Source organism: Aulonocara stuartgranti (assembly GCF_965226115.1).
Source record: "Aulonocara stuartgranti genome assembly, chromosome: 22".
NCBI classification, from domain to species: Eukaryota; Metazoa; Chordata; class Actinopteri; order Cichliformes; family Cichlidae; genus Aulonocara; species Aulonocara stuartgranti.
This window is the reverse complement of record NC_138957.1, coordinates 36,327,652-36,352,908: the sequence shown is the minus strand read 5'-3', so window position 1 is coordinate 36,352,908 and position 25,257 is coordinate 36,327,652. Positions and strand designations below refer to the sequence as shown.

The 25,257-nt window shown below is 42.7% G+C and overlaps 1 protein-coding gene across 3 annotated transcripts in view; it reads left to right on the top strand.

Moving 5' to 3' along the window:
- LOC309699521 (uncharacterized protein) overlaps positions 1-9,642 on the top strand; it is a 31,912-nt gene extending 22,270 nt beyond the window's left edge. The window contains exons 1-8 of one of the 3 annotated variants that reach the window (XM_082522586.1): positions 4,662-5,035; positions 5,893-6,003; positions 6,608-6,655; positions 7,277-7,387; positions 7,468-7,572; positions 7,828-7,967; positions 8,222-8,334; positions 9,063-9,642. In XM_082522586.1, coding sequence (XP_082378712.1) covers positions 4,879-5,035; positions 5,893-6,003; positions 6,608-6,655; positions 7,277-7,387; positions 7,468-7,572; positions 7,828-7,967; positions 8,222-8,334; positions 9,063-9,183 — 906 coding nt within the window. In that variant the 5' untranslated portion in view covers positions 4,662-4,878 and the 3' untranslated portion in view covers positions 9,184-9,642. Of the gene's footprint in view, positions 1-4,661; positions 5,036-5,892; positions 6,004-6,607; positions 6,656-7,276; positions 7,388-7,467; positions 7,573-7,827; positions 7,968-8,221; positions 8,335-9,062 lie in introns of those variants that run through there. The other 2 variants (XM_082522588.1, XM_082522587.1) reach the window with 2 other exon arrangements.
- The last annotated feature ends 15,615 nt before the right edge of the window (positions 9,643-25,257 follow it).

Here is a 25,257-nt window from a genome sequence, read left to right as displayed (position 1 = left end):
GGAGCACCAGTGTTCAGTGTGATGGGGGATGAGGTGATGCTGCCCAGTCTGACCACTTGGCGTCTGTCAGACAGGAAGCTAAGGATCCAGCTGCAGAGGGAGCTGCTCAGTCCTAGATCCTGCAGTTTCCTGTCCATCTTCGAGGGAACGATGGTATTGAATGCTGAGCTGTAATCTACAAACAGCATTCTCACATACGTGTCTCTCTTCTCCAGGTGTGACAGGGCAGTGTGTAGTGTCAGGGCTATGGCATCATCAGAATCAGAATCAGAATCGTGTTTATTGGCCAAGTATATGTGCAGACACATACAGGGAATTTGGTTCCGGTAGATGGTGGCTCTCAAGCACAGCAATGTAAATCACACACACACACACACACACACGCACACACACACACACACACACACACACGCACACGCGCACACACACACAGACACGCACACACGCACACACACACAGACACACAGGTGTCTATATATACACATTACACATACATACACAAAGCTGAGTTAAACCATCTATAAATAACGAATCTAAACTTATATACATAAAATACAGAAGTGAATGAGGTGGAATGAATACCTCAAAATGTACATAAGGTGCAGTTGCAGTCTGGCAGTGGAAGCAGTGTGACAGGTCAACTGTTAAGAAGGGAGATGGCGAGGGGAAAGAAACTGTTCCTGTGTCGGGTGGTCCTGGTCTGCAGGCTTCTGTACCGTCTGCCAGAGGGCAGCAGATCAAAAAGTCTGTGTGCAGGGTGTGAGGGGTCTGCGATGATTTTCCCTGCCCGTTTCCTGGTTCTTGAGAGGTACAGATCCTGGATGGAGGGCAGGGGGGCGCCGATGATCCTTTCTGCTGCCCGTACAGTCCGCTGCAGTCTGCTCCTGTCCTGTTTAGTGGCTGCTCCATACCAGACTGTGATGGAGGAGCACAGGACAGACTCAATGACCGCAGTGTAGAACTGGATCAGCAGCTCCTGTGTCGACTGTACTCCCCCAGTTGTCTCAGGAAGTACATCCTCTTCAAGGAACTTGAAGATCTTCACAGCTGACACAGGGCTGTCTGATATGGTGAGGGGGAGCAGAGTTGAGGGATGTCTCCTGAAGTCCACTGTCATCTCTACAGTCTTAAGCGTGTTCAGCTCCAGATTGTGCTGACTGCACCAGAGTACCAGCTGCTCAACTTCCTGCCGGTATGCAGACTCATCACCATCTTGAATGAGGCCAATGACAGTGGTGTCATCTGCAAACTTTAGGAGTTTGACAGCCGAGTTCTTGGAGGTGCAGTCGTTAGTGTAGAGGGAGAACAGTAGTGGTGAGAGGACACATCCTTGAGGGACCGGGTTTCAGAGGTGATCTCCCCCAGCCTCACTTGTTGCTTTCTGTCTGTCAGGAAGCTGGTGATCCACAGACAGGTAGCTGGTGACACGATGACCTGGGAGAGTTTGGAGGAAAGAAGTTCAGGCACAATGGTGTTAAAAGCCGAACTAAAGTCCACAAACAGGACCCTGGCATAAGTTCCCGGGCGGTCAAGGTGTTGCAGGATGTAATGCAGCCCCATGTTCACTGCATCATCCACCGACCTGTTTGCCCGGTAGGCAAACTGCAGAGGGTCCAGCTGGTGGCCTGTAATGTCTTTCAGATGGGCTAGTCGTTCGAAGGATTCCATGACCACAGACGTCAAGGCGACAGGTCTGTAGTCATTCAGTCCTGTGATGGTGGGTTTCTTGGGAACAGGGATGATGGTGGAGCGTTTGAAGCAGGAGGGAGCTTCACACAGCTCCAGGGATGTGTTGAAGATGCGAGTAAAGATGGGAGCCAGCTGTTCAGCACAGGTTTTGAGGCAGGAGGGTGAGACAACGTCTGGTCCGGGGGCTTTCCTGGGCTTCTGTTTCTGGAATAGTCGGCTCACATCCTGAGTGTGTATTCTGAGTTTCAGGGAGGAGGAAAGGGGGGTGAGAGGTGTGGTGGTGGTCGTTGAGTCTGGATTGGGGAGGGGCAGGGTGAAGGGGGGAGAGGTGGACCTGTTGTGGCGGTATGCAAATTGTAGAGGGTCCAGTGAGTCGGGTAGTGCAGAGCAGATGAAGTCCCTGACCAGCTTCTCGAAGCATTTGCTTACGATGGGGGTCAGGGCTACAGGTCGCCAGTCGTTCAATGATGAGATGGTGGAGGATTTGGGTACAGGGACGACGGTGGCCATTTTGAAGCAGGCTGGGACTACAGACAGAGAGAAGGAAAGGTTGAAGATGTGCGTGAACACTCCAGACAGCTGAGCCGCGCATGACTTGAGGACGCGGCCGGGAATCCCGTCCGGACCAGTAGCTTTGCGTGCGTTCACCTTCCTGAAGCACTTCCACACATCCTCCTCAGACACAGTGTGCGCACTGACGTCATTTACCGCGTAATATTTTCTCTGAATGTGGGACGATTCCGTTTGTACGGGACGGCAACTCTACTAACTAACCTTATGAACATCCACCTGCTGGCCTCTGTGGAAGCTCCGCCACAGCCACCACCAAACAACTGAGTTATTTTGACACATCGGCCAGCATCTGGCCAATCCAACACCTTTCATTGTTTATACCGTTACTAAAAAAATGAAATAAATAATCATCGGCCGTAAAAACAAAAAATCACCGCCAGTCCAGCTGTGGTTACTAACAAGAAAATGCACTCGCGTTACTATTTTTCAACAAACAGACGGTTGAAGCTGTGTTCAGCTTACTGCATCTTATATCAGTTGCACGTGAGTAGCTGTAAGTAATCTGGATGCTACAGATTGCCCACGGACAGCAATCACTTTCTGGTAGACGATCAGTTTTTGGCACAACACCTGGAGCTCAGGGGGCAAAACAATGGCACGAGTGCTGCTGTTTGACTGAGGAAGAATAAAGTAGTCGTGGTAAGCCAATCACATGACCACTTCAAGATGACAAAGCAACAAGGTTTGTAAATTGTGCCACGTAAAACCAGAGTCATGATAAACAAGATATACGCAGCGTTTTTCCCTCAATAGTTTCGTCACGTTTGCTGTCTAAGGACAGCGCAGCGAGACCTCTCTGCTTATGAGCAAAAAATAAAAAAAAACAAAACAAAAACACCCATTTTGTGTTGGTGGAAAAATGCACCATGTCGACCAATTAAAAAATGATATGGCAACATGACATTTGGTTGTTTAGGAAGAGGGGGAAGTTTTAGGAGTGACAGAGAGAGAGAGAGAGATTTGTGACGTTTAGTGTGTTTGGAGTGTGTGGTTAGTGTGTTGTCTTGTGTAGTTAGTGTGTAGTGTTGTGGATAGTTTTGTGTTGTGTGTCAGAACAATGAGGCGACTGCTGTCTCCAGGTAGGAACAGGAGTGTCACACCTGCTGCTGTCAGACCTGCAGGTATCAGGCTGTGATGTTTCCTTTATAGTGGACAGAAATATTTGGCACAAATAATTTGTGTGACATCTTGTTGAAGAACAGCTGATTGTTCTGTAAATAGTTTGAAATGGTTATTTAAAAAATCAAGGTAAAATTAAATGGATGCAAATAACTTTGTTGTTTGCAAAACTTGTGCATAGGATTTTAAAACTGACAGTTTATATTTGCATTTAAAGTTATGAAATATGATCATTAAACATGTTTGTGGTTGTTACAGTTTTTTGTCTGATTTTGATCAGTTGTGTTAATACAGTTTGTCAAAATGAAAACATGACTGTAAATTCAGACACGTGAGGTTGTGCTGAAGAGAATGAGACCAAACAAGGCAAGTAAATAGTTTTTAAAGGTGAAATGTGGAGGAAACATCAAAAGTAGTTAAAAATGGATTATACCCTGGACCCCAGAGTGTTAAACATTTTTTTAAAGTAACACAAAAGTTACTTTTCAAGTAATTAATTACTTTTAGAATCTAGTAACTCAGTTACTTTTTGAAGAAGTAACTAGTTACTATAATTAATTACTTTTTCATAGGAACTTTCCTGACACTGCTATCTACACACTCCAAACACACTAAACATGACAAGTCTCTCACATCTCAAGACTCGCTGTCAATCTCTCTCTCTCTCTCCCTCCCCCCCCCCCCCCCCCCCCCCCCTCCATTTTATCTCGGCTGTAACATCTGATGATGTCAAATGAGGACACGAGGATGCGTGGCACATTACATGTTGCACAACGTATTCGTGAGTTTCATATCAGATAAGAAAAATATTTTCAGAAACCGTTCAGATGCACTTTTATCATTTTGTCCTATAAATTTGTTCCATCATGTGACTCGGCTGTCATATAAACACGTCTGTGTTCTTATTTAGTCACAGATCAGATCATCACATCTGTCAGGACAGAAAGACTAGCAGCAGTAAAAAGTACTGCAGAGGCTCAGGTTCATGTTCAGCCCAGGCTCTGTGCTGCAGCTCAGCCCCTCTCTCTCCACTTTCTTTACTGTTTCAATGGTCTCTGTCCAAAAAACAAGAACAAAGAAATATCTGTGAAAAAGTAGAGTTCATAAACTCAAACCATGAATGAATAAATAAATAAAATAAAATGCAAACATTTTATTTTGAAGGAAATTTAGTTTAATTTGTTGAATAAACCCAGAAAGTTGATTCTGTTTATCTGGACTTTGTGTTATCAGTTTTAATTCTAACTATGAACAAAATGTGGTTTAGCTTTTCCTGTCATGACGTCTGTACCTCCTGTTGAAAGCAGCTCACAGAGAGACAGAGACAGCGAAGCGACAGCAGCATCAGAATACAGAGGACCAACATTTACTTATGATTTACTGCAGAATCAGAATCAGCTTCACATAGAAAAGCTCCAGTTAACAGAGAAACACAGCGACTGAGTGACGGCTCTGCTGCACAGGAAACTGATACTGCTGAAAACTGAGCATCTTAAAATGTCTTCCATCATTGATGAGGATCCAGAGTTGAGCATGAATGTGAAATACAGCAAAGGAGAGGACAGAGGAGAGAGACTGGAGGGACTGGTCCTCCTCCATGAGAATGTGGACTCCTGCACAGACCGTCAGGTCCATGTTTCAACACAGGACGGAGGTAAGTATCAAATACTGAGGCATCAGGAATCAGGAGAGACTGTTTCCATCTTCTCAATAAAATATCAAACTAATACAGATCCATCAAAGCTTTTGGATCCAGAGACTCAGTTTATTCATGGTGTGGAGGAAAGTTCAAGCTTTGGTGAAGGTGTGCAGTCTCTGCTCTTATCATGGTTTATATGTTTCTATATTTTTTAATGTTTTCTGTTTATTTAGAGAATAAATGATAAAAAGTGTCTAGTTTAAAGTATCAGTGTGTTATTTTAGTAAGTGTAGAAACAAGCTGACAGAAAAGTGTTGGAGGAGTTATCTCACAGATCAGTGGTGAAGGCAGAAATATAAGAAACAAGGAAGTGTTGCTCGACACTGTGGAGCGAGTATAACCACAGAAACTACTCGAAGCACACTTGTCACAGCTAGTTTTAGCTGACAGGAAATCAGACCAATGAATAACAACTCTGTTTTCATTTCAGCAAATCATGGAGATATTGTTTTAATGACATAATATTCATGTTATAATAACCAACATTGTCCTCATGATCTGGTCTTTGTGTGAAACACGCTGATACACATTCGTCTGTTTCTGAGTCACATCAAAGCGTTTCTCTGTCAATCACAGTCTCTGTTCTCACATATGTAAAAGTCACCTGAAGACGAACATGTGACAAAGTCTCCTGTAAATATCAAAACTGCTGGAATGAACTTGTTCAGCTCATCATCAGGTCGGCTGCAGGTGGAAAGTCTTTCTGACGATAAACCAATAAAATACGCTTGAAAAATGGGAAACAAATTATGATTAAAACATGTTTAATAATTAAATTAACAAATTCTTTTCTCTCCATTTTGCCTTCGTAGAAATAAAAGCCCAGAAGAAGCTTCCAGCTGTGAAAAGAAGCCGTTTCAGAGCTGTTGAAGTGAAGCTGGTGGTTCTGTATCTGCTGATTCTGGCTGGAATCACAACACGCTGTGAGGAGTTTTATTATCATGCTCATGATACACTCCCATGTTAAAATGAGCACCTTTGCTGCAGTAAAAACATGTTTCCATTCAGGACCAAATGAGTTTTGGTCTCTAAGGATAGTTTCCTCTTCATAAAAACTGCACGGTGGCATTTTAAATGGAATTCTCTGATCAATAATATGAGCTGCTGTGTGGTACAGCCTGACCAACACGTTGGTTTTGCTGACTGAGCTTCTAGTATTTCATCAGTCTGTTACTTAGCACTGATTAGCAGGTGTGTGTCTGTGTGCATGATTCCTGGCTCATATCTTGTGTGTGTTGTGGAGTGAATGTTCTTGTTGTTCCTTCAAACTCTTCACTCAACACGCTGATTCTGTGATTATCTCAACAAAGCAGACAGGCAGCAGCATCTGCTGCAGACTGATGCAGGTGCAGCCACACTATGTTAGACAGTGGCCGTCTGTCATTGTGCGACTAGTTAGTTCACTTGGTGTATTAAGCAGGTAGCTAACAAGCTAATGTTAGCTCCATTCATCTCATTGGAAAATGAAAAACTTTATTTAAATCATTTTAAATTTTAAATCTTCGGTTTTGTTGCATTTCTAACCAGATATTTTGGTGAGTTTGGAAAAAGAGCAGCTGAAGGACGAGATGGAAGGTAAGAAACTATTAAAAACTGTCAGAGTTGGAGACGGATTTGAAAGGTAACTGATTTTACATTTTGAATCAGCTTCTTGTGTTAAGATAAAAAAAAAGAAACAAACCAAATGACAGCAGCTGACCTCCCAAACTAACATAAACAGGAGAAACTGTTCACAGTCAAGGGCAGCTCAGCCCTACAAACTCCTTCAGAGTAAAACAGGAAACACACAGTGAGAGCTGCACTTCCACAGGAAGTACCTGATCACATGGAAACACCTTTGATATGAGGAAGTGTTGATTCCCACGGCAGCTTGTCTGTTCTTTCAAAAACCTAAAGATAACATCTCTGACTACAGGTGTAGAAATGCTGTTTGACTCTTCACCTTCTTCCTCCACACTGAAGCACAATTATTCTGAATCTTGTCAGTGGTTTTTGTTCACAGTTGATACGTATTTAGCTCATCAGATTTCCTGTAGTTCTAACACCTCCACCCACAGGACATGTTAAAGAACAATGGCTGCAAGTTTCTGACTCTTATTGATATTTGACAAAGCAGAGGAAGAAGATTATTTCTGTTCAACGTTTCACTCATTTTATTTTATTTTATTTTATTTTGGTTTCACTGAAATATTTCAGATGCTTTGAACAAGAGTGAAAACAAAAGACTTCATGCTAAATGTGACAAACTGAACCACGTTTACATTGACACCAAAAAGAATCACACTGAGCTCCAGGATGAACTTCAAGGTAAGCAAACACCAAGTTCTTATATCACAGATATATTTGTAGAACATTTTAACTTAATTTTAATCTTTTTTCTTCTAAAGACACAAAAACCAGCCTGACTCAGTTACAGAGCCGTTATGATGAACTGAGTAAAAACCACAGTCAGCTACAGGAAGAAGTGAAGAAGCTGAAGGAGACGATAGAAGGTAATAAAGTTTGAATAACTGATAGAAAACATCAGTGTTACACAGTGATAACCTGATTGTGTCTTTGTTTTGAATCCTACATGTTTGATGCTGTGTAACAGTTTCTCTGTATAAATGTAAGTTTCAGTTCATTATGAATAAGAGAGAAAACCTGAGTTTAAATGAAGCATTTACAGGGAAAATGACAGGAACCAAAGATTAATGTGATACAACAGGACACAAAGTCTGACTTTAAAACATGTGTTTGACTTTAAGAGAAGTGTCCTGATCGATGGACGAGATTTGGAAGCAGCTGTTACTTTCAATCCACTGAGAGTAAAACTTGGTCTGAGAGCAGGAGAGCCTGTCAGGATAAAGGAGCTGATCTGGTGATGATAAACAGCAAAGAGGAACAGGTGGGTGTGTTTGTTCATGTCTGTGTGATCTTTGATGGAGCTGACAGTCATCTGTTACTTGTGTCTTTGACCTGCTGTCAGTCTGTGACCTGCTTCCTGTCTCCACTCTGATGGATTTCGCTCTGATTTCTGCACAGTGGAAGAAAAGTTTCATCACAGTTATTCTTCCTTCAGACATGTTCACAAGATGATGTCACTACAACAGAAGTGCTGAATTATGACTGGAGACAATATTTGTGTCTCTTCTCAAACAGGAATTTGTCAATGAACCGAACATGAGAGGACGCTCTTGGATTGGTCTGAGACCCAGACAGACATCAGGAGGATATGAATGGGAATGGGTGGACGGATCAGCGCTGACAGAAAGGTGAGACATTAGTTTGTTTCTATTCCAGAGTTATTATTTAGAAGTGAAACACTGATGTTTTGGAAGATAGATCAGCAATACATGAGCTGAGCTATTTTCCAACAGCCCCACAAACTGAATGTAAAGAAAAGCAGAAATCCTCCTTTGAATGAACAGCTGTGCTTGAACTCTCTTCATCTGCAGTCTGTGATGACGTTCAGTTACAACAAGTCAGTTTGAAGGAATCAGGATTGAAACATGTTCAAAGCAGCGACCGACACATTTCACTTTGTTCAATTTGTCTTCATGTTTTTGTGCTGTAATGTTTCTTTTCTCACAGAACAAAAAGTGTTTCAGAGAATTCCTGTCTCTTCTTCTTTGGTGTTTGTAAAACTTCAGAACATATGAAGGAAGAAGCTTCAGTAAATATGACCTGATAGACACACATTTCAAAGTGATGTCTGTAAACAGCTGACAAAACAGTTTCAAACAGCAGAAAGTCAGCTCTGACTTCTTTTTATTCTCCATTTTTACAGCAGGAAGATTTCATATTCATCAAAGCTTGAAAGCTGTTTTAGTGTGCATGATGATTCTCAGAGAAAAGTCTAAAGGAGGGAAAGTGGGCGAGAAACCTGGGAAAGAAATACAGCAAATATTGGAAATATTCCAAAAGAGACGCATATTTATATGAATGTGACAATAGTTATGAGTTTAGTCCAGTTTCATATCAGATTTGATCTCTCTGACAGGTTCTGGGCAGAAGGATCGTCAGATCCTTATTCTGGATACCGTGGAGTCTGCTGTGACCGTGATGGGAAATGGATGCATTCATCTTATTCTAATTCAATTACCTTCATCTGTGAGAAATGAGTTTGGTGCTTTGATGTAAATGTTTGAATAATCCAACCAAAGACACCTCACTATGAAATGTCCTGCATGAGCCTCAGACTCAGCTTACAGTCTTTACTTGTTCATTCTGCATCATATATTGATTACATATATTGTCCCTCTGTGCTCTGTGCTGTACAGTAAGGTTGGAAGTCATCCACACAAAACCTTGAAGTACTTCATTACTCTGTAGTTCCAGCAAATTGTTCTAATAAAAGTCAAAGTGCAGCTTGTCTTTACTTTGCTTTACTTGGTTCATTCATCAGCCTGTTGGTCCTAAAACTTCAGTAAATGTCTTGTTTGTAAAAGTTCAGCAAAAAATATGTTTGATTAATAAGAATTTTAAAGGTTCTGATCAGCTGGAACATCAGAAGGACATTTTTATACCTCTGTGTATGTGAAAGTGACAGAAAGACATTAAATGTTAATTGTGTTATGTGAGTCATATATATTTAGTTTTGCATTTTATATGGAAGTTGTATTTTGATTTGAAAAACAAATATTTCATATAAAGCTTTAAGTGTTGATGACTTTAATTACAGATAAAATAACTTACTCAGTAACTTATTGGTTGAATTGTAAAACAGAGAAAACGGCTTCAGAGCTCTAAGTGTCGCTATATTAAAGGTTCAACATTTAACTTGGAGACACTTTGAAATATTTCAAAACATCAACAGAATATAAAGAAAACATCTCTGACGTCATGTTCAACACATCTACATATGAACTGAAGTTAGCATCCAGCTAATGTCAGCCTGTACCCTCATGTAATACCACTTTGTACCACAAGAGGCTGCAGTGAGTCAGCATAGTCTGCACTGAGCTCACATTTGTATAGTTGTTGTTGCACTACAGCATTAGGTCAGACCACAAGTGTGTTGTTCTTTTACAATAAACAGCAACAATCAGAAAGTGTGTTTGGATTGACAACAACTGTGATGACACATTATAACCTGTTATTAAAGTTCTGCCCCTGCTTTGATCAAATGTGGGTTACTGCTGGTTAGTTAGTGTGACTTCATACAAACCTGTGTGTTACACCAGTGGAAGAAGCTTTTCCTTCATCAGTCTTCTTGTTTCTTACTATAGGGCTGAACAGCTACACTAACACTCTCTGGCTCTATGCTGCCCCCCTGTGGTCACAGTTGTAGTCAGTGTTGGTATGAAATGTTTGAAAGCTTCAGCACCACAGACAGCTACAGGCAGCTCCACCCTCTCTGTACCATGTCTTTCTTATACAGAAATAAGACAAAATAGAAACAGTAGAAGAAAATATAAAAGGCCAATTCAAATATAAAATAGACACAGCGGTCTGCAGCATCAGCAGAAGTGATACAAACAGGTGCTGAGATGCAGTGAACATAGAGCAGCATTATTATTTTCAGACTCGTGGATGGGAAATAATACATACAAATACATATTTAGATATTTCTTTTACTGCATGTTGACTGTTTATATGAAATATATTTATATAAATCACAAAATAAATAGCTGGTGTCTAATATGTGTTTTCAGTGCCTAAAGTGGAAACTGGTGAGGAAAATGTACTCAAAACAAGGCTTTACTTGCACAGTCTCCCCATCAGTTTATCAACAGACGTCTCAAATAACAGAAAAAATTGACATACAAACATGGGGGGATCAGACTGAAAGACCACGCTGCATTTTAGATGAAGCTGCTGTCCCAAATACTTCCATGTTAGAACTTTGAATCTTTAGATATTTCAGGGTATTTCAATCGTTTCCCACATTTCTGAACACATTTAGAATAACGACCACAGCACGTCTTATATTTTCAGTGACCAATCTAAAGTCTGCAAACATTTTCATGCACCAGCACATCACAGAGCACAGATGATATCATCACATCTGTCAGGACAGAAACACTAGCAGCAGTAAAAAGTACTGCAGAGTCTCAGGTTTGTGTTCAGCCCAGGCTCTGTGCTGCAGCTCAGCCCCTCTCTCCCCACTTTCTGTACTGTTTCAATGGTCTCTGTCCAAAAACAACACTGAAGAAATAACTATGGGAGTAGTAGAGTTCATAAACTCAAATCATGTATGAATAAATAAAAATATAACATTAATACATGCTGTATAATTTGTTAAATAAACTTTGGACAAACCCAGAAAGTTGATTCTGTTTCTCTGCATGTCGTGTTTTGTTTTAATTTGAATCATGAAATATAAAAGTGGTGCAGGGGTTTTGGTTTTTCAGGCCTAGTTTGGACACCACAGTCCTGCAGACGAGGACTCAAAATTTTATTACAGACACAACAGTGCAGGTCCAAACATACCTGAGTGAACCAAACAGTGGAAGACTGAAGAATCCCCACGAGTACTGGGCAGGACTGAAAATGTTCATCCCAACTTGTATAAACTTGCTGTTGCTTCTTCGGCTACACCTGCTTCATCTGTGAGCTGTGAAAGGGTTTTTTCTAAATCAGGTGAAATCATCTCAAAAAAAGAGAAACTGACTGAAGCAAAACACAGTGGAAAAGATTTTATTAAATAAAAATAAAAGGTTATTATGATATAAAAATAAATTACATGTTGTATCATAAAGATCATAAAGACAGATTAAGATTATATTTGGAATTTATGTACTGCCATCACAAACATTATTCACTAATTCTATTCTTTCTATTCTATTTATTCTATTCTATTCTATTCGTTCTATTCAAAGCTTCACACCAAAGTTATGTCATTATAATGTCTTTGCCTGTTTTACATTTATTGTCCACTTGATGGCACAGTAGAGCAAGTGACACGTCATGAAGCGTCGGCTCATAAGTGGCCAGTTGGATGGAAAGCTTCAGTGCTTCATGAAGCTTCATCTTGGCACCACTAACAAAACCTCAGGCAACACATTAAACTAGAAACTAAGAAACTGGGAAACAACTGGGAGGACACAGAACCCATGAAATTCACAGGAACACAGCTTGATGGGACAACATGACAGAGACCAGAGGGAGACAGACAATATTTACTCAGGAGGAGATTAGTGCAGAGTGAACACACCTGGGGAACACAGCTGAACAGAATCTGACTGATGAGACATGAACACCAATATAACGCACACAAAATGGGAGATTATCAAAGTAAAACAGGAAGTAACAAAAACACACTGAGACTCAGATGGCAATATGTGAACTTGACACTTTAACTGTGGATAAACAGACATGAGGACATGACAGACTGAGGAGACAAAAAAAATAAAATCAGGAACTAGAAAATAATTATCCAAGCACAGTGAACACAGAGCAGTATGCGCCAACCAGCGTGCAGCCTGTTACAGTCGCTCCTGCTTTTCTCTTAGTTTAGCTCTTTTTTCTTACGTATTCTTTTTTTTTTCTGACTTGTATTTTCCTCCGTTTTCTATCTCTTACTCAATCATGTGAATTGAGAGAGTTTTTGTTCTTCTGGTGGCCGTGGAACTGTTACTTTTATCATGGAACGGGACCGCGGCACATCTCCTACACGCACGGACTGTTTACTCCAGAGATCAGCTGATCGCCCTGATGCCGGCCAGCTCGCTGGCCAGGCCCGCAGAAGTGCCCGCAGAAGTACCAGCTGAAATTTGGAGGAAAACACATCGGGGATGCAGAGGTCAAGGACAGAAGAGAAGAAAAAAGGTGACGGTGAGACAGCGGAGGCTCGAAGCGAGGAGGAGGTTTAAACCGTGTCTGCCGTCTATCGTGATGGGAAATGTGCGATCGTTGGCAAGTTAAAATCGACGAGCTCTCAGCACTGGTACGGAGTCAGAGGGAATATCGAGAGTGTAGCCTGATGTGTTTCACCGAATCATGGCTGCACCAGGTCATTCCCGATGAGAATGCTTCCGTGGAAGGCTTCCACACTGTTCGGGCGGACAGGGACAGCATCGCTAGCGGTAAGCGTAAAGGAGGTGGGCTTGCTGTTTTAGTTAACAACCGGTGGTGTAACCCTGCCAACATAACAATCAAAGAAAGGATTTGTTGCCCGGACACTGAACTGTGTGCTGTTGGACTCAGGCCGTATTATTTACCCAGGGAATTCTCTCACGTCATCTTGGTGGCTGTTTATGTTCCCCCCTCTGCTAACCCCACAGCTGCATGTGACACTATCCACTCTGCCATAGCTCGGCTACAGACTCAGCACCCGAGTGCCTTTATTGTGATCTCGGGTGACTTCAACCATGTATCACTGGACAATACACTACCAACATTCAAACAATATGTGGACTGTCCCACCAGGGGAGAGAAAACTTTAGACTTACTGTATGCTAACGTCAAGGATGCATACAGCTCCTCCTCCCTCCCCCCACTTGGTAGGTCAGATCATAACCTGATTCACCTCACCCCCCGCTATGTGCCAATTGTGAGGAGGGAACCTGTGACCACCAGGACTGTTAGGAGGTGGTCAGAGGAGGCAATAGCGGAACTACAGGGCTGTTTCGAGGTGACCGACTGGGAAACACTCTGTGAGCCTCACGCCGAGGACATCAATGGGCTTACTGAGTGTATCACAGACTACATAACTTTCTGCACCGACTCCATTGTTCCAGCTCAGACTGTTCATTGTTACCCAAATAACAAGCCGTGGGTGACTAAGGACATCAAAGCCCTCCTCAACAACAAGAAGAGGGCTTTCAGAGGGGGCAACAAAGAGGAGGTGAGGAAGGTCCAGGTGTTACTAAAGGACAAGATCAGAGAGGCTAAGGACAATTACAGGAGGAAGCTGGAGTGGAAACTCCAGCAGAACAGCATGAGAGAGGTGTGGAGGGGCATGAAGACCATCACTGGATTCAGGCCAACCAACAGCAGGGGAGCTGAGGGAGGTGAGAATAGAGCCGACGAGTTGAATCTGTTTTTCAATAGATTCGACACCACAGTGTCTGCTCCCACCCCCACAACCTCACCTGCAGTCAGCCTGGAATCCAGAGCCACACCACTGTGCCAGCCTCTCTCTTCACATGTTGCCTCCTGTGAGATTCCTGACACCCCTCCCCCACCCATCACCTTCACTCAATACCAGGTTGAGATGCAAATGAGGAGACTTCACTCAGGCAAGTCTGCTGGACCAGACGGAGTGAGTCCCCTTGTCCTCAAGGCCTGTGCCCCCCAGCTGTGTGGAGTCTTTCATAAACTGTTTATGCTGAGTCTGAGTCTGCAGAGGGTCCCGGTGATGTGGAAGACATCATGCCTCGTCCCTGTACCAAAGACGCCTCGTCCCAGTGGCCCCCAGGATTACAGGCCCGTGGCACTGACCTCCCACATCATGAAGACCCTGGAAAGGCTCATCCTAGACCAGCTGCGACCCATAGTAAGACCACATCTGGATCCCCTTCAGTTCGCTTATCAGCCTCGTCTCGGAACAGAGGACGCCATCATCTACCTGCTCAATCGTGTCTACACCCATCTGGACCAGCCGGCGAGCACTGTGAGGGTCATGTTTTTTGACTTTTCCAGTGCTTTCAACACCATCAGGCCGACCCTCCTGGGTGATAAGTTAGCAGCGATGCAGGTGGATGCTTCTCTGGTGTCCTGGATTGTTGATTACCTGACAGGAAGACCACAATATGTACGTCTCCCACAGTGTGTGTCTGACAAGGTGATTAGCAACACAGGGGCACCACAGGGGACTGTCCTCTCCCCCTTCCTCTTCACCCTCTACACCACAGACTTCAGCCACTGCACAGAGACCTGCCATCTTCAGAAGTTTTCTGATGACTCTGCGGTGGTTGGATGCATCAGCAGGGATGATGAGACAGAGTACCGGGCTGTGGTCGACTCCTTTGTCACGTGGTGTGAGCAGAATCATCTGCAGCTCAACGTGGCAAAGACCAAGGAACTGATCGTGGACTTCAGGAAGACCAGGAAACACTTGACCCCTGTTTCAATCCAGGGGGTCAGTGTTGACATTGTGGAGGACTATAAATACCTTGGAGTACACATTGACAATAAACTGGACTGGGCTAAAAACACCACAGCACTTTACAGGAAGGGCCAGAGTCGTCTCTATTTTTTGAGGCGACTGAGGTCCTTCAACATCTGCCAGAAAATGCTGAGGATTTTCTATGAGTCTGTGGTGGCCAGTGCGATCCTCTATGCTGTTGCATGCTGGGGGAGCAGGCTGAGGGTCGCAGATGCCAACAGACTTAATAAACTGATCCGTAAGGCCAGCAATGTTGTGGGGATGGAGCTGGACTCCCTCAAGGTGGTGTCGGAGAGGCGGATGCTGTCCAAGATAAAGACAATGTTGGATAACACCTCCCACCCACTCCATGACATGTTGGTCAGTCACAGGAGCTCGTTCAGTGAGAGACTGAGATTACCGAAAAGCACCACTGAACGACACAGGAAATCATTCCTGCCTGTGGCTCCCTGTACAACGCATCTACTTAACACACTGTTTGCTGCTACAGCTACACATGTTTCTTTTCCAAATATTTATTTATAAGTGACTTATGTATGTATGTATGTATATATATGTATATATTGTACTATTCTTAGTTAGTGTATTGTCTGTCTTGTCTTAATGTTGGTTTAAAATGGAGCACTGTAACAAAAAATAATTTCCCCCAGGGATCAATAAAGTATTCTGATTCTGATTCTGATTCTGATAACTGTTAGTAAAGCACAGCTGTGACTCAGCTATCTGAGCAGAAAGGTGAAGGAAGAGGCATCAGAGTGTAAGAGGACATGCACATCTACGACAGTACAGACGATATCAGAGACAATCAAAGAGATTTTCAGTCACAGGAAGAAAATGATGAAAATGTTTAACTCTCGTCTGGTGTTCATATTTTTGTTACTCAGCCAGTGTTGACAGGTCTGGTGGCCCCACCCCCATTATTGTCATATTAAATCAATACATTCATAAATAATCAAAACGCTCCTTTTACATCCTCACATCATTTGTATAAAAGCAGTTTGATCAAAGGTGGGTTACTGCTGGTTAGTTAGTGTGACTTCATACAAACCTGTGTGTTTTCCTTCATCAGTCTTCTTGTTTCTTACTATAGGGCTGAACAGCTACACTAACACTCTCTGGCTCTATGCTGCCCCCTGTGGTGACATTTCATGATGATATAAAATATTAATATTAAACAAAAAGTTTGCAAATGCACATATTTAAACACATTGAACTATGGAAGTTATATTTATATTTAGAGGCCTAAACATCTAAAAATGGTCTCATATTATTTTAGTCACAAAATGTTTCAGCTTCACTTCTATTTGACATCTAGTCTAAGACATAACTGTCAGGTCGAGGTGTGGAAGAGAGGGAAGGACTCGAACGCAGGACTCAGAATAAAAAGAAGTCTTTAACATCCAGATATTTAATGAACAAGAGCGAGCTGGAGATCACAGAGGGACATACAGGGAACATAACAGATGTCTCAAAGAGACAGCACTTTATACACAAACAGCTGATTGGAAAACAGGACACAGTTTTGGGGGGGAGCTCCCAATTCTTACTAAAGAGTTCAGTGCATTAGTGATGGATCTATTAAGGTGGGATAAAGTTTTTACAACAGCTCTCACAAATCTTTTCCAATATGGTTTCAAATCTATCAGGACTGTCAAGAGCAGCTTTGTGATAAAAACAAATATCTGTGATGGAGAGGTAATCAAAGAGTGTCATGCTAAAATGCTCTGGGAAAAAAGAATCCTTTGGGAATGTGCTCTTCACCAGGTGAACTGTGACAACATGAATCAGGATTACTGAGGGAAATCTGGAGTTAGTTTATTAGGGTTGAAAATTGAATGCAGCTGTTTGAATTATTTTGTTATACACAATGCAAATGTGCTCATATGAGTTGGCACTCTGTCTTTCGAAGGTCGAAAGCTTAGAGACATAGAGTGCACGGGGACTTTGCAGCAACGCTTACATACACATGAAAATGGTTTTCTGTAAGTCTCTGGGTGTCATGGTCCTGGTCGTTGACCCAGCGTTTTGTGTTCATTTTGGTGTCATCTCATGTGTTGTGTTCATTCTTATTTTGTATTAGTTCTTAGGGTTTGGTTCATGTGATTAGTGCTTTAGTGTTCTCCCTCCTGTGCTCTGTTCGTGTCCCTGAGCTTGTCTTTGTGAATTTCTTGTTTTACTTTGAAGGTCTGTGTCTGTTATCACTGTGATGTTGACCAGCAGGCGTTTAGGAGTCTTGTAAGGGCGGCTTCAAGATGGGGTCCGCCATGCTTCAGCATTTCGGCGAGGATTTCGTCCAGGCCTGCGGCCTTTCCACTCTTGAGGAGTCGGATCGCTGTCTTGACTTCAGTGATGCTGATTTGTCCGATATCGACAGGAAGAAGATCCATGGAAGGTGCCAGGTCTTTGGCCTCGAACCATTGGGGTGGCTCAGGTTGGTTCAGAGTATCGCGGAAGTGTTCGACCCATCGTTGGTCTTTTGCTGTTGGTAATTGACTTCATCATGCGACGATCAGTTGACCAAGCTGGCATCGGTGTGCCCATGGAACGAAGCGCGTAATCTCACTGACTTGGACTTCGCAGATGACATCGCCCTGCTGGGCTCGACTCAGGAAGACCTCCAAAAGTTGACCGCGGCCCTGCAGAGGGAGGCAACGAAAGTTGGATTAAGAATCAGCACCAAAAAAAACAAGGTACTCCGAGTTGGCTATGCACGTGCCCGCATTCCTGTTATGATCAACCAACAACGTGCTGAAGAGGTGGAGAATTTTACATATCTTGGCAGCATCATCTCGAATGACGGGGTCTCTGATCGGGATGTCGACGCCAGTCGCCAGTCCTGCGACGTCTCCAACCTATTTGGAACTCGACCTCCCTGAATGTAAGGGTCAAGATCAGACTACTGAACTCTATCGTCTTCCCTACTGCACTTTACGCTAGTGAAACCTGGCGCTCAACAAGTGCAATTATTCAACACCTGAATGTGCTTCAACAACGTGGCTTGCGGCGAATCCTGAGAATTTCCTACCGGGACCGAATAACAAATGAGGAGGTCCTACGAAGAGCAGGCACCCGCCCATTAGCCGATGTTGTTGCAGAAAGGCGCTTCCGCTTTGCAGGACATATTTTACGCCTACCCCCTCATCGCCCAGCTAAGATTGCCATGACATGGCGTCCACGCACTGGCAAGCGAAAGCAAGGCAGACCAAAGACCACATGGCGTCGAACATTTATGGACGATCTGAGAACTGTCGACATTGCCTGGGACGAAGCTGAAGCAGTCGCTGCTGACCGACATCGATGGAGATCACTAGCTGCCCGATGCGCCGCCCGGCGTAGGAGGAACTAAGTCTAAGTAAGTCTGTTATCACTGTGTCAGCTTGTGTCTTCCTGTCGTCTTGTGAATTAGGTTCATCTGTGCTCCCCTCCTGTGTGTCATTACCTGATTACCTTGTGTTTGTATATATAGTGTGTGCCTGCCTGTGTTCCTCATCGGTTCGTCTGTGTTACTCTGTTGTTCTGCAGCTTTCTGCTCCACAGCCTGCTCTTTGTTCCCAGCTCACCTCCTTATGTGTTTCCCTGATTGTGACCTTGTGAGTTACGGTTTTGTGTTTTGTTATTTTTAGTTCTCCCCAGTTCAGGGTTTTGTTCAGTTCTGCCCTCACTTTTGTTACTGAGCACTGTAAATAAACCTCACTCGCATCTCCACCACTGTCTGCAACTTGGATCCCCATTCACGCCACCACACGATAGCTGCACCAGCTGTGACACTGGGTCAGAGAGTCCAAACTAGGTATCCTGAACCAGACCTTAGAATCAGTAGAAGAACAATAAATAACAACATTAGATAACCAAGGCTACGCAGGGTGTGTTTTTGTGTCCTTGTGTCTCTGATTCCAGGAAAAGAAGCAGATAGGAGGTCGAGGGAGCAGCAGACGTGGAGTGAATGAGGAGTTGTAGCAGACTGCCACGCCGCTTCTGGAAGAACATAGTCATAATAATACATGTTCTTCTTGTAGTATAAAACTGTACGGCCCGCTCTGAGGGTCATCTTTGGTGTGAGGCTGACTCTGGCATCACATCACAGTCCAGTGCTGTAAAATTGGAATTTCAAATACCAAAGCAAATGAAATCTTTTTAATAGACAGATATTTTCTCCTGAAATTCCTTCTGACATTTTGAACACGACAAGCTTCAGTTGAAAAACAGAGTGACTGCATCTCTATTTTGGTGGTGTCTAAGACCTGAAGACACACGCAGTAAGTGGACAAGCTCACTGTGGCCGGTTGGGAGAAGCTGGAACTAAATCCTATAAAACACATTTCCCTCAGTCGGGCTCAACAGCAGAGCAGCTCAGTCAGAAACATTTCATGTGTGTGCTGGAAAATAAAGTGTGTGACCTGAAGAGGCTGTGGTGGCCAGTCTGTGCTGAGAGAAACACACCAGTGACACAGGGCCCGACCTCATATTTCCTGTGACACTCATGTGCTTCTACGTACTTATGATGTGTACAGAGTCATGAAACCAGGAAGACTCATGAAAAAGGCATTATGTGCCGATTATTGCTGCTGACTTATATTTATAAATAACTTTTTAGCTTCTTTTTTTATTTTAAACAAACTCTCAGTAAAAAGTTTGCTAACCACAATGCAAAGCAGAAATGAAGTTGGCCCCTCTGTTGGTGGTTTGGTCTGCTGCTACTTCCTGTTTGATGTCTATTAAAAGCCGCCCGACTCAGAAACAAACCAGACAGACACTGAAGCCTCGTCAAACACTCTCACCCACCAAGATGTCCGCAGAAATTCAAGCTGCAGCAGATTTTAGAGTGAAATACAGCAGAAGGACCCACAGTGATGGACGACAGAGAGAGTACAGCGAGGTGCAGATGATAGACGATGGAGAGCAGCATCCTGATGTTGGGATACAAGAAGCTGGTAAGTAGGAAGCAACAAACATTTCAAAAGTTTACAATGAAGGAGGGAAGTGCTGCATGACTCTAATGGCTTATCCAGCAGGAGCTCTTCGGTGGTGCAACAGAAGTTTAAAAACAAACTTGCTAGAAATTGTGTGGAGCACAAATAACCTCAGAAAACAAGTTGATGTACATTTTTCAGAGCCAATTATAATATTAGGTTTTTTTTAGGCTTCAGTGACACAGGCCTAGACACAAGTTAGTAACCCATTGGTGGCCTTCGTACACTATTGCTGGTAGATTGGTCTTGCAACGTTTGTGTGGAAGTGATCAAGTGTGTTGCATCGAGTGCGATGCAAACTAGAAACAGAGAACATTTACCTCCAGGGTTAAAGTTGCTAAAGCCAGTTTGTACAAAAGGTTCAGCTTTTACTTTGAAGGTAAATGTTAAAGAAGAATCTTCATACACAAAAGTGAATTATGGAGCTCCACAGGGTTCAGTGTTAGGACCAGTTTTGTTTACATTATACATGCTTCTGTTAGGCAGTATCATCACAAGGCATAGCAGACATTACCACTGCTGTGCAGATGATACCCACCTTCATCTGTCTATCAAGCCACACACCAATGAGTTAAACTGGCCATCATTAAGTGGTCTCTATGCCTGCTTGGCTGGGACCTAACATCTCAAAATAAGTCTTCCTGTGAGCAAATTATGAAGATTATTCATAATTATCATTATTAATATTGTCCTTTGCTTTAAAAGAGGTTTGTCAGACACTGTTGAAGAATCAATACATGTGGGAATAAACTAAAGATATGATTTTGCACCAAATTATATCAACCATGTTTTCCTCCAGTAGAACATTTTACCTGATTTCCTGTAATTCTCAAATATACAAGATCAACTTGTTGGAGATATCATTATTACTACAAGGCAGATCCATTTAATTAAGGCATGCACCAGTATTAAAAATCTCAATTAAAAAGAAATCAGTAATATTATTATATAAAAAAGTTGGGTTTTTTCCCTTTAGGTGTTGACACTCAGAAGAAGCTTCCAGCTGGGAAACGAAGCAGTTTCGGAGGTTTTGAAGTGAACCTGGGAGTGCTGTATCTGCTGATTCTGGCTGCAATCACGACACGCTGTGAGAAATTTTATTACCATGTTGTGTTATCTCTCCAAAACCCCATGTACTTAGAGACTGTGTCTGCACCCAAACCAACAAAAAACAAATGAAGAATGTGGATTATTAAACATTAGGTGTCTCTCTTCCAAATCTCTGTGAGTACATGAATTAATAATTGATCATCAAAACTGTCTTACTCTGGCTTACAGAAACATGTTTACAGCAGGATGATTATATTAGTTTCAATGAATCAACACCTCCAAGTTATACTAATTGTTAGAATTCTCTACCCTTAGGCAGGATCGTGAGAAGACATAGCATACAGTTTCACTGCTATGCAGATGACACCCAATTCTATCTGTCCATGAAGCCAGATAACACACACCAATTAGTTAAACTGCAGGAATCTCTTAAAGACAGAGACTTAGACTATGAACAGAACACACAGCTGGGTATGAGGGAGATCGCAACGCAGGACAGAGGGAGATGCAGCCATAAATACACACAAGGGCAAACATAAAGACTGCTAATGAACCTAAAACATAAACCATAATACAAAAATGACACCAAAACACAAGAACTCAAAAACACTGGGTCACAATGACCCAAACCATGACACGTTTTTCTTACAGGCTTTTGACAGCATGGCTCTCTGTTGTTGAGTAAATGTTCGATGGTTGCTTCAGACCACTCATAGTTCTTTGATTATATTAACAAACGTGACAGGAAACTGAAGGTAACAAGATATTTTACCATTTCTGCTTTTAGCATATTTGCATTGGGATCTTCTTTTTTACCCACCCAGTTCAAGTGCATAGTTATAGCTGAAGTGGCTGCTATATGACAAACATGTTATAGTGAGACAAAAACATAACATTTAGATTGGACCCCATAACAGTGGCAGGCAGCCTGCATGCTTCTACCAGTAGTTGGACCGGATCTGCCCACAGTTTTTCCTATCTTTGGAAGGCTGACACTCCACTGTTTTCCTCAGCTGTCAATGAGTGATAAACATCAATCTTTATTTACTCTGGAAAGTGTCATAAAACTTTGTGAAAGGAGTCAGGGAAGCTCAGCCATACTGAGGTTTGAAGATAGGTTGAAATGTTGGTAGTTGAAGTCAAAGTAAACTTTAATATCTCTGCTATATAAAGTTCAGTTTAAAGAGAGACGAGACAACGAGGCTCCAGTTCCATACAGTGCAAGAGAAAACAATAAATCTAGGAAGAATAAGAATAATAATAAGAATAAATATATATATACTTTGAGACTGAGGTAAGGGGAGCAAATAGACACATATACTAGTGTATATTTACTTTACTTTAGTGTATAGTGCTGTGTTTTTGCCACTGTTAACCATGGTTAGCCTCCGTTAGCTGCTGTTAGCTTTGGTTGGCCTTTGTTAGCTGCGGTTAGCCGTGGTTAGCCTCTGTTTGCTGTTCTTAGCTGTGGTTAGCCTCCGTTAGCTGCTGTTAGCTTTGGTTGGCCTTTGTTAGCTGCTGTTAGCCGTGGTTAGCCTCTGTTAGCTGCGGTTAGCCGTGGTTAGCCTCTGTTTGCTGTTCTTAGCTGTGGTTAGCCTCTGTTAGCTGCTTTTAGCCTTTGTTAGCTGCTGTTCACTATTGTTAATCAAGCTTTCTTTCTTTCTTTGTTGGGCTTTAACGTTGAGTGAATAAAGCCTCCTATTATGTGAGAATGAAATCAAACTATTTACCAAAGTGTAAGTGTGATTTTTAGAACACTTGAGCCTAACATCTGCTGGTATAATAATAGCTTATACCATGCTGTTAGGGTTGCCAACCGTCCCTTAAAAAACGGAATCGTCCCGTATTTAGAAACAAAAGTACACGTCCCGTATTGAGCTAATAAGGGACGCACTTTGTCCCGTAATACAGTGAGAATCAAAAGTAGTCTATAAATGTTTATGGAATTAACGCTTTGTTTGAAAACATAATTCCCAGCCCCTCTCCTGCTTTGTGACCAATGAGCTGACAGCACACTTATGACAATTCGAGTATGACAATTCAGATTACCGCTCATCTCATTGGTCGAGGAAAGGTCGCTTACGGAGAAAATACCGGAAGACAACAGATGACCACAACAAGAAGCATGGCCAACAGGGAAACAAACGCCGTCACTGCGGTGCAAGTCTCGGACAACAGTACACCTAAAGCTGGGCAGACACTGTGCGATTTTTTCAGTCGCGTTATTCAGCTCCTGCTCAAACTGCACGATTGACTCGCAGGGGTTAGAAGTTCATAGGTCACGATGCAGGTCTCACACTATACTGCCCGATGCTCTGATGCGACCTGAGTGCTCACACTGTGCGTCCATAAAATTAAGGTTATAACAGAAAATCTGTCGCTCTCCCTCTCTCTCTCTGTCTTTCACTCACACAGACACACCACCACCATCAACTTTGCTAAATTGCTAATGAAAAACATGATCAGGCAGCTGTGATTTAGCAGCAGAGTAAATCCAACTATTTTCACGGTTGTTGTGGTCGTGATAATTTTGTGAGGCCACATGGAAAAGGCTCGGATGAGCTTTCCAAAGTTCCACAAGTTGTGCCTCCATCGCTTGTGTCCAGATCACACGCTGCACAGCCGTGCTGCTCCATCTTTTTCACGGCATTTTACGTGTTTGCGCGCGAGCAGTGTGAGCGGCTCACGAGCGATTGATGATCGGGAGCTGGTCGTGAGGTGTTAATCACTTCTCGTTACCCCACGTATACTACACGACGCACGATGAAGGCCAAAATCGGTCCGATCACTCAAAAATCGGCTCAAAATGGGCCTAAAACCGCACAGTGTGAGCCCAGCGTTAGAGCAGCAATGTTTGTTCCCCTCAGAGAAAGGGAAGAATGGGAAAAGGAAAACACCTGGCTGGAAAAAGTTAATATGGGCATGTGCAGTGAATATCAGCGCTATGTGGCCAGAAGTGTGATAATATAATTTATTTTGTGTAATAAACAACTGCAAGGATAGATGATTACAACAAATAGATGACTAATACATAAAAGTAATACATAGATGAATAATGATGATGAGTTAAGATGCGTAATCATGGGAACAAGCGGGTTTTCAAATGGGAGCAGCTGATTAGCTTTAGAAAAGCTGAAATAATACCTCAACTGAAGCCAATTGTACTAAATGCACTAAATGTGCACTGTTACAAGAATATTTTTCTTTCTATTGTTTTCTATTATTTTAAGTTAAGCAGGACAGAGTTCTTTTAAAGAAAGATTTACTTATATTCTCAAAAGTTAAGCATGACAGGCTTCTGTTTAAGAAGGAGACCTGTTTTACTGTGTTAATGTTGTCATTTTGAGCTAAAAATAAATGGCTAAATGATCATTTGTTTCACATGTGTTCATATCACAAAGAATATGCATCTACTTAAATCAAATTCAAGTCAAAGGGTTAAAAAAAATAATTTCACACACAAAAAAAGAGCTACCACACTAGGAAGGGTGAACTGGGTTGCCCGGCCCTGGCCACGAGGTGTCCCTTATTTATTTTTCAGGGAGTTGGCAACCCTACATGCTGTTGTTATGTTTGCTGTCCTTCTCTTGTTCCTTTGCGATGAGCGGGTTGCATGTCTAATCTGCTGACAATAAGTAATTGTTACAATATCAAGAAAAAATAAGTATGTCTATGCACGTTTCATGTGTTAGACTCCTGACTTCAGCTCAGGAGATGAGGCATGAAGTGAGGATGAGGAGGAGCATTTTATTAAGATTCTGTTCAGGTTTTCACTTCTTCTTCTTCTTTCGGTGTTATTCCGAGCGAGCCCCTCCAAGATGTAATCTAGTTTGCACTCAGAGGTCTTATTCTGAGTATTCACGGCAGCCGTAAGCTTCTCCAAGATCTTATCCGTGCTGCACTCAATGAGCCCATTTTGAGAAACTCACGCCTCGTCCCATCATTTCAATCCCAGCGGGCAGCCTTGTGGGGGTTTGAACAGCCGGTTCCGCTTTTTTAATTCTTCGATAAGTCAGGGCCAAGCCAGCTCCGATCAGCAAGGACCCTGTTATCATGGTTCTGAATACGTAGATATCTTCAGCACTCAGGCTCACCCGAGCCCAGACTTCTCGTTGAGAAAAGGG